The sequence below is a fragment of the Ambystoma mexicanum genome, chromosome 12 (assembly GCF_040938575.1).
Source record: "Ambystoma mexicanum isolate Mex_15411 chromosome 12, UKY_AmexF1_1, whole genome shotgun sequence".
NCBI classification, from domain to species: domain Eukaryota; kingdom Metazoa; phylum Chordata; class Amphibia; order Caudata; family Ambystomatidae; genus Ambystoma; species Ambystoma mexicanum.
The window spans coordinates 548,537,750-548,548,240 of record NC_090936.1 but is presented as its reverse complement, the minus strand read 5'-3'; the positions used below and the strand labels follow the sequence as shown (position 1 = coordinate 548,548,240).

Here is a 10,491-nt window from a genome sequence, read left to right as displayed (position 1 = left end):
GGTCCCTCGACGGCTGGAATCACCGACACAGGAAGGTTCCATGGTGCAGACCCCCTCTCACCCCCGCGGGCCACTGCAGATCCCGACCGCAGGGTCCTACAGTCGGCACCCACAGGCACCGCCGAGAGTTGAGGCTCGAGGCTCCCAGGGGCCGGCGGCACAGAGGGAGTATCAGAGCGGAAATCTGCTCAGGGGTCCTGATGGTCTCTGCAGCCGCACCTCCAGGCTGGGTGCAGGCACCGTGCACTTGGGGTGGGGAGGGCTGCCCGCCGTGCCACTGATCTGCCCGCACTAAATCTGCCTCGGTGCTATGTGACCCCGCAAACACACAACAATTGCAAGTGCACCACGATCTGATCGCCTGGCGATGGCTGCTGATCAGTCAGGAGGCTTGCAGGGCCTCTGGGGTCTGGAGCTCGGTGGTCATGATGCCTAGCGTCTCGCGGCCATCTTGGAATCGTTGGGCTTTGTTTTTAATCTTGAGCTTGTATCATGGGGTGTGGCATGTGCTTTTTCTTTTTTTGTCTAAGACTGGGCCTCTCTCATCTGGAGGGTGGAAATACAATTCTGGAAGGCCTTCAGGTGAGTACCCTGGCGCCCCGGAGATGTGTCCTACCTGCTGCAGAATGACTCATCAAAAGACTCTGCAAATGTGACCACATTACTCTGACCCTCATCTAACTCCACTGCCCCCCCCTGCAAGCATGTATCATCTTCAAGTCCTGCTTAAATATCTGCAAGTCTGTCAACCTGAAGTCTCCAAGCTATCTCACTAAGAAACTCAGCATCTCAGGAGTCCTATGGTCCACCAGAAGTAAGGACATGTGTAGACTTGAACTCTGTGGTGCAGGAAGGAAGTAACCAAAAGATACAGCTTCTCTACCCATGCCCCCAGTCTCTGGACATTCCTTCCTGTCAACACCAGATTTAGCCCCTCCTAATTTTTATACATTTCAGGAAGGAAATCAAGAGTCTTCTAATCAAGGATGGCACCTCTCTAACACCTAGGTCGACATACCCTCAACTCCCCACCTAACTGAGACCGGGTGATCTGCTCACACTGTTTCCTCCCCTTCCTGCCTAATTGCCCAAATTCCCCCTCTCCCTTTGCTAGCTTCAGCCTCCCTCGATCTCTGCTTCCCTCACTGTGTGCTGTCCCCTTTGACTAAAGTTCTCTGTTGCTTCCTGAAGCTAGGTCTGCACTCGCAAAATACCCTACTAAGAATAATGTGGCAATTTGTGTCAGTTGTATATGGTGATGAGAGTGGCAATCATATTGCATACTCTCATAATTCATTTTGAATGCCATTCTTAAATGTTACTATTAAGGAAATGGCAGGTTATCGATGATAATCCTCATTATTCATCATCCTCCAAGTCATCAGAGTTCTTACAAAATGCGGCATCCCTGCCTAATTCAGTAAGGACAGTGAGAATAAAGAGAGATGTGAGATAACAGCCGGTGATCCACATTACTCCTTGTCCTCTGGTTTTGTTACAGTCCTAGCAAAATGATGCAAGGCATTCTGATGTGATAAGAATTCTGAAATGGTGGTACAGGGCCTAAATGTGCTTCACAGGATGGCAGACCATTCAAAATAATCGTTAATCTGCTGTTTTCATGTCTCTATCACACCTTTTTATGTTGGCATCCATGCTTCACAAATAATCTGGTTTGGCATTTATCAACATCTAGTTCTTCCAATGGGATGGCACAATGGAAACCAAGTTTGTGGCAGTTGATGCTTGTCAGGGTGACCTGGCAGACAAATGTAGGTGTGTACTGTAGGTATCCACCTGAGGCATGCATTGGTTGACATGTTTACTTCAGGATCCCTATTAAGCCCCCAATCACATCTCTTGTTCTTTGGTATGCATTGTTGTGCTTCCTCTCTTGTCTGTTCTGTGGATTTGCGTCCAGGATGGTGAGGTATGGCCTCAGGCTGCATCCACTGTCCCCTTCAGAAAGGTACACACGGCAGTGATTTACATGTCTTTGGAATGCATTGCACATGTAGATATAACATTGACATATGTACTCTGATACTGGTGTTCCTGTGTCCCGTGATGCAGTTGCTATGATACAGTGTTGGAGCTTTATTTTTCAAGAAGTGGGATTACTACATAACCATGAACTACAGAAGTAAGTGTTTGAACTGGTTGTTCAGCGGTTCTACCACTGCACACGTCAGTGGTTTATTTCGATCTGATGTTGCTGCTTGTTTTGACTCTTGTCTTTAATTCCTGTGCACGGGCTGGTGCCTTTGTCCCCAAGTAATGCACATGTTAATTTTATATCACATTCTATCTAGCTTTCATTCAGTCTCTCGTGCCATCTTTAGGAGTTAGGTTGCTAGCTTCGTGCACATGGCTTGTGTCTATCATTAACTGAGCTTTCTTTAATCAGTGCATTCTGACTATCTTGCGGTCATTCCTAAGTACCCTGCTGCGACTTCTCTCTCTGGGTGCACAGGTGCTGATGTGTACTCATCTATTGGTGCATAATCATTACTATCATCATTTTCAAAAAAGGCGATTGCATGTGCAATCTGATTACACCTGTATCTTGATGTTGAATGCCTGGAGAAGTAGTTTGTAAAACGTGTCCTAGGACCCCCGAAAGCAAGGATGCACTCTATAGATATTCACTTTAAAGACCAATCAGGTGTTGAGGCGGGATTTGTAATGATAGTTCAAATGTCCTGACTCCCAATGCTTACCATGAAGTATGTTAACCCCAGATCATCTCTAAATGTGCTATTAACTGATGCTATTCTAAATTATGAGACAATACATTGTGAAAGATTTGGTCAATTTACACATGCATAGTTACTGCTATGCATGCTGTACAATCACATTCATACTAAATGCTTGCTACGCTCCAGGAGTGTCCACAAATCAACAGAGAATAACAGAAACAACCAATGCAGCAGCTGCACTGTGAGTGTCAGTAGTCTGGTCAGATACCTACCAGAGTGTCCTTTAGGACGTGGAAGATTAAACCATGCTACTAGGGACAAGTGGCATAGCTTTCTTGGTATGCTCTGCCCAGCACGTATATATCCTTTGTTACCGTAGGGTGTCCTCTTCTCAGGTGATATCTACTGTACTAATAGCATTGGCATTTGCATTTTGCCCTGTTATTTTTTTACAGCCCCAATAGGTGTTACTGACATTGCCCTTCAGTCTTATTGCCCTTTTTTTGGTGGACTTTTTAAAGATGGGTTCGTAGTGATGAATTGCTGTTTTTGGAGCTGTTAAATATTAGTATTTGTGCAGACTTCGCCTGGTTTGGAAATATAATAATCTTCATGTATTTTGACATATAATTTGTTGTACAATAATATTGATTATGGTTTAACCACATTGCATAATAATGCAAACTAACATATCACTATAGACATAATATAAACACACCGGTTCATGGTGTAATTAACTTTGTACTAGCACTCCTACTGTGTCTTGATCCCACACCGGGTCTTATCCTTAGAATAAGGGTCTTGTATTTTGATCGTCACCTTGTAGTTTTCACAAAGAGAATGACAGCCAATAAAACACAATCTTATAATGGTTTTCTTTCAAGTGCAATGTGGGCAATTTTGATTTTATTGAGATGTGTAAATGTACCTTAAATGCAGAGTCATTTATTTTGGAAAATAAAACACGCTTTCTTCAGAGCCCCTTTAACATCATTGTTTCTAAGACTGTAGATCAAGGGATTCATCATGGGAATGACCACTGTGTAGAAAACTGAAGCTACTCTGTCTTGTTCAAGGGAATATGCAGAAGGCGGACGCAAATACATAAAAATGATAGTGCCATAGAACAGACAAACAGCAGTCAGGTGGGATGCACAGGTGGAGAATGCTCTACTTCTGCCGATGGTGGAGTGAATCTTCAAGATGCTGGAGATGATTGACATGTAGGAGGTAAGAATGACTAAGAGTGATGTCATTTCAGCTAGTCCACCAAACAGGAACATGAGGATTTCGACTAAAGTTGTGTCTGAACAAGAAATCTTTAGGAGCGGTGGCACATCACAGTAGAAATGCTTTATCACATTTGATCCACAGTAGCTCAGGGAGAAAGTGGAGATGGTGTGTATCAAGGCACTCAGAAATCCTGCACTGTAGGTGGAGACCACCAACCGCACACACATGTTCTTGTTCATGACAACAGAGTAAAGCAGTGGATTACAAATTGCCACATATCGGTCATATGCCATCACAGCTAGAAGCAGGCACTCTACTGTCACAGATGAGCCAAACAAATACATTTGCAGAGCGCATCCAAAAAATGAGATTTCTTTCCTCCCAGATATTAAGTTAAAGAGCATTTTGGGCGCAATAACTGAGGAATAGAAGAGATCCAAGAAGGAGAGGTTTTTGAGGAAGAAGTACATAGGTGTGTGAAGCCTGGAATCTATTGTTGTCAATATAATGATGCCAATGTTGCCAAGAACTGTTATCAAATAGAAGAATAGGAAAACTATGAAAAGTATGGTTTGAAGGTCTGGGTCAGCAGTTAGTCCCAAGAGAATGAAACCTTGGATTGATGTTTGATTGAGCTTGTCCATTCAGAGTTGTTAGTATATTGAGGTGAACGCTGAAAAACAGATGACATATATTGTAAACAACAACAGCCAGTAACATAGAAATGCTTCAATTTCATAAAGGTGTAACCTGTGAAACCACGTTTAATCGAAATACAACCAAACCAAAATGTGATACATAGATGTAGAAGGTAGGCAGATGGAGAGTGTAAACATCTCAACATTCAAGCAAAAGTAAAAGATCATTTGGGTTTTTCCGCTATAGGCATAAGTGCAAGGTCATCCAAGGTTAAAGAGGCTACATGAGTGAGGGTCTGAGGATGCACAATAGGAATACATATACACAATAGGAATACATATACATTTGATTCGTTTTTGTTTTTTGTGGCATGCTAACATGTTTCCCTGCTGCTATTTCAGAGCACCTATGAACAACCTGATTCTAATACATGACATTTAAAACCATGGACAGATGCCAATGAATCTTGAAGTTGTTGGCCAGCTGTTACCATAATCTATGAAAGTGGTTGCTCACTTTGTTTCATCTTTTTGGAAATGTTAGCTAGAAATAGAGCATGTATAATTATCTTTTTACTGCAATATGAGAGTCTATGGTCTCAATATGAGTTTGGCCAAAAATCGTGCTAATGCAGAGGCATAACCGCCACATTACAGCACTGCTGTACTATGCTCCTGGAGGTAAGGTGGAGGAAAAACTTGGAGCAAAATGCTGGAGGTAATTCCACCACCTTACCACCCCAAAAACTGCCATTTTGACAGAATTACCACTGGCGGTAATTCTGCCAAAATCCCCATGTTGTCCCATAGAGTCCATAAATGGGTGCTAACATCATCATACCACCACTTGTAATCTGGTGGTGATTCTGCCTGACCTGGTGGTGGTAACGGTAAATCCATTTGGTGGTATCTTGCAGATTTACTGCTGAGATACCATCAATTAAGCTCATGTCTCAGAGAGCATCCTCTAACACATTAATTTCCTTTACCCCATTGCTGAAATGGTTAAAGGCAATCAATCTGCACTTTTCCTCTCTATCCAAAGGGTGGCAGTACATGTAATCCACACTGTACATGCTCATGACTTTATCCATACCCAACATATGACATGGGTAGTGGAAGTGACATCACATGACCCTTGATTGTTGATGACATCACAGGAAGTGATGTCATTTGAAACCGCCCCAAGTGACATCATGGGAAGTGATGGCACAGAACATTTCCGCCCTTGAGAAAACAGGAAGTGGCATCACAAAGCAATGATCCTCCGTAAACTAAAAAAAAATAAATAGATATGGTTACGATATCATTGTGATATGACATACATTTCAAAGAAGAATGGATCACCATATGTAGCATTGATATAATTTTGTATAGGCCCATTTTACCAAATGATTGTGAATGTAAGCAGATGTCCAAGGCCAAATAATACCATGAAATGGAAAGAAAATGGCCACACATGTCAAAGGAGGTTGAACTCTACATCAGAGATTGATTATTGCATGCACAGTTTCAGCCTGCGTCACCATCTCATAGAGCACCTTTAATGAAAAGAGGTTTGACACTTCCATGGTTCGATTTACAAGTCGATTTTATACGTCCTGTCAGAAGATCAGCAAGAGGAAACAGGCCCATGTTAATGGTCATTTGTTTAATGTCTAAATGGGTGGAGTGCATTCCAGCTCCAGACTGCAGTTCGAAAACGGTGGCCACTTTACTTGTGAATCAAATCTTTTCAAGATTTGGTTTACATCACAGAATAGAATTAGATCGTGGAAGTCATTTCACTAGTGCAGTATTGACAAACATGTGGCAAATCTTGGGCATGAAGAGGAAGCTAGACATTTCTTACCAACTCTACTCTTCAGGGGGAGTGTAACGTTGTAACAGATCAATAGTTGACATGCTCAAAATGTTTGTAGCTGAAGCAGGAGCTAGCTGGGATCTGTGACTTCCTGTTGTATTAATGGCTCTCAGGTTGATGCCATCTAGAGCAACAAATATCAGCCCACAGGTTTTTGACCGGTAGGAAAATGGTTTGGCCAGAAAACCTCCTTTACATAACAACTAAACAGGTCCTTCTTAATGCATTCACAAATCATGAACATGTGGAAGGACTGAGAAAGCACTTTGAATATGCTTTTGCATTTGCATTTGCACAGCAACATTTGGAAAAAGCCACTGACACTAAAAAGTCATATTACGATAGGAAGACATTCGTGGGAGAATATGAGGTAGGAGAGCAGGTCTACAAATTTAACTTTGGGAAAGGTAAGCATAAAAAGCCAATATTTCTTGCAGCATGACAAGGGCCATATAAAATTGTAGATAAGGTTTCACCTGTGGTCTACAGAATTGCTAGAAAAGAGGGAGAATTGGCAGTGGAACAATTTGTCCATGTTAATCAGATTAAGACCTTCCACCCGAAGCATGTGGTGAAAAGGCTAGAGCAAGTTGAGTCTAGCAGGGAGTGAGACATGTGATGGTGGTATGAAAATAAAGCACTTACATATTAAATAGAATTAACATAGCAGGTAAATAGGTGTAAATATTTTAAAAATATCAAATTGGGGTTTAAAGGGGTAAAAGAGGACACATATATTTGTATAATGATATTCAAGGAAAGGCAGGAACATGAGCCCAAAGCATTCAGGAACTTTACAAATATATAAATAGATAACTAAGAGAAAGGGGTATTGAAAATGGGCAAAGGTTTAGTTAATGTGTACATTGGATGCTGTGCTAAAATTGGTTGGGTTTGAAATATATGCCTGGACGATTGCTGTGTTATATTAGTGTGCTTAATTTATGTTATATTCATATGGTCCTGAAGAGATGTCCTTGCTACATTATATTGTAGTTTTGTGTAATGTGCATTTGTGTATAATATTTTTTTTGATTTCAGATATTCAAATAAAAAGGGAAAAGTGAATGATTGCTGTACTTGAGTCATAATTTGTCTTTTACTCTTTGCCTTAGAAATTAACTGTTTATCCTGCTAACGCTCTGAGAGCTGGAGTGCCCCAGTTCTCTGAAGGATGCCACTGGACTGGAGTCTCCTGGAAAAAAAAACCTGGATCTAAAAAGAGGGTGACGATGATGACCCTAGAAGGAAGGAAGTCCCACCTGCAGAGGATGGAAGTTTACATCACCAAAAAGCAATTTCCTGAACAGGAGTTTGACTGGCTATTCTGACTTCACTTTAAACATATTTTATTTGTATTATTTTTACATACAATGATCTGCCACTGGCACAATTAATGGAGTTATGGTTGTTATGAAAATTATTTTCTTTTAGTTTTATCACAAAAAGAAGAAATCAAATAGGAGAACAGTAATTAAAACAATATAAAAGATTAAGAGAACAAAAGATTAAAACATATTTTTTTAAACTTCAAAAACAAATCAGAAAAATGTATTAAAAAACATATATATATTGAATGAAAACACGTTGTTAAAGGGACGTATGTTACAAGTAAAAACAAAAAACCTCAGAAATTTGCCAGTTATGGTAAGCTTAGCAACCATAACTCTTGCCACCACTGTGCACTACTAAGACTAACACCCAGGTCATCCAAGATGATGTCACAAATGTCATTGATGACACCAAATTTTACAAAAACATTTATATCTAGATTTGAAATGTTTTTGCAAACTTTTGTGTAGATTTATCAAATGGCACCACATTTATAAGCCTTTGCAATATTTTGGGACCCCACCTCTAATTTTGCCCCCTCTTGACAGAATCCCATCTAACGTTGCAAAACTATTCAGAATCAGAATCAGGTATTTCATGCAGTTTCATTGAATGGCGCCAAAGATATAAGCCATCCAAAAACTGCTTTTCACCAACCCTCTAACATATAACATATCCCCCTACTAACAATCAGTTCAAATCAGTTCATGCCGGTTATTTGAGCTTGCAGATTGATAACCCCAAGGAATTTGGGCTGTGCTAGGTTCGTTTTGGGAATGGAAAGAATTAAACATTCAGAATCAAAGCTGCTCTGTGTTTGAATGAAGATGTGACAAGTCAGAATTGTGGAATGTGAAGTCCATTTTGCTAATTGTTTAAAATACTTTTAAATGGGGCAAATGTAACTTTTCTATCAGATGTGGTTCCGCTCTAAGGCGGCAGATTGGTAATGGGCCTCAGAACTATCTGAATTTCAAGGGTGGTGGTTTTGAATGAAAAGGCTTACACTTTTTACATTTCATGTAGGTGCAATTTATGTACTATGGAGGGTTATTCCACAGGGTTTAAAAAGGCTTGCCAAGGGAGGGCTGGCTCTCTCTCTTACTATCTCGGGCTGCTGGACTTACACACTCACTCTCTGGGGTTTCTGGCTGGCAGCCATCTCAGAAGAGTTTTGCTGATGTTGGGATCAGTGTGCAAAAAGGCTGGCAGAGGATCCTGTGTACTTGTTCCAAGCTAAGAAGGGAGTGTCCTACAGCTAGATGGGCTCTAGGGACCGCTCGGGACACACACACGATTAAAGATTATTTTGGTAAGTTCAGTTAATGTGAGGAGTGAGCTAATGTGTGAATGATTTGTGATTAGATATTATAGAGTGTGAAAATAGTCTTATTGGGTGTTGCACTGTAGAGTGAAGTCTTAAACGTGCATGACAGTGTTTATATTTCTTTTTCTATTCATATGACACAATGCAAATGTAATAGAGGTTTACTCTCTGCCAAGACTTGTTAGAAGCTGAAGGGCAGTTTCCACAGAGCTCTGGCTAGTTACCAAAATAAACTGCCCTGAAGGCTCATTTATAAACAAAATAAAGCACACTTTGAAATCTAGAATAGCAAGGCCCTTTTGTTGCAGAGAAAAATAACTGCAAGAGAATTGAATTTAGAAATGATTCCCTGATGCAAGGGACAAGTGAACATGTTGCAATGTATATTAAGTCTGTGTATCTTGCATACTTCTAACTTCTGATAAAGAATAACAATACAAGAGTTGCATCATCTCAGCATATTAATTACATGTTTGATCTGTGATGGTAACACAGGGTACTTACTGGTTATTGTACACTGGGTTTCAGAAGGGCCCTGTGTGTGTGCATGTTCATATTTAATGTACATGGTAAATGTATTCTGAGATGCAAGCCAAAAGGGCATATTACGGTATTGTAAATAAAATAAAGCAATGGTATACGTTCATTGTTTAGAGTGTACTAAGCCAAGGATTTGTTTATTGTTAGTGATCCCGGCATAAGAAAAATTATCAGGCAGTACTCTAAAGTTAGGCTCACCACTATACCACAAAATTCCATCAACCAAGAATACTGCCCTAAATACCTGCCACAGCTCCTGAGCTTGAAGATTCAGGCAAGTGAGGGCATATAGCACACTTTTTTGAAAGTGTTACATCTCGGCTGGTCTACCTTCAGAAAGAATTCAGGTTTGCTGTCCACTACCTAAAGATGTTGTAGCCTCCTTCAATGCCCTCCCCACCTCAGAAAGTGCTTTAAACTGTGATTTCCCATTCGGTGGAATTTGAATTAGATGGTCTCTTTGTTGGCTATCTAATAATGGTCAACATCAGGGGAGGGAATGTGGTGTTGCTTTACCACTCACCAGCTAAGGAGGAAGGAATCTGGTGAATTGCTCTAATAGGATTGTGGATGTGATGTCCCCCCACAAATACCTACTCCCTAATAACTTACTTTGACTTGTTTGATACTAGTACAAAGTTGTTAAGTGATGTCCTTATGTACTACCGGCATACCCCTTAAATATGTTGGTAACATTTCCGGTGGAGTCGTGGGTCCACCGGCACCAGCACAGCCGAACCCGGCACCAGAAACGACTAACCAGTCCACTGGCACCCTAATTCGGAGGACCAGCACACTTCACCCGGATGCTCACCCTCAACTCATTTAGCCTTGAAAAACGCGCGTCGGCTGTGTAAA

The 10,491-nt window shown here is 41.1% G+C and overlaps 1 protein-coding gene across 1 annotated transcript; it reads right to left on the bottom strand.

Moving 5' to 3' along the window:
* Positions 1–3,640: 3,640 nt before the first annotated feature.
* Positions 3,641–4,576, bottom strand: LOC138514578 (olfactory receptor 5AR1-like). The gene has a single exon (XM_069630035.1). The coding sequence runs from the start codon at positions 4,574–4,576 to the stop codon at positions 3,641–3,643; it is 936 nt and encodes a 311-aa protein (XP_069486136.1).
* Positions 4,577–10,491: the final 5,915 nt, after the last annotated feature.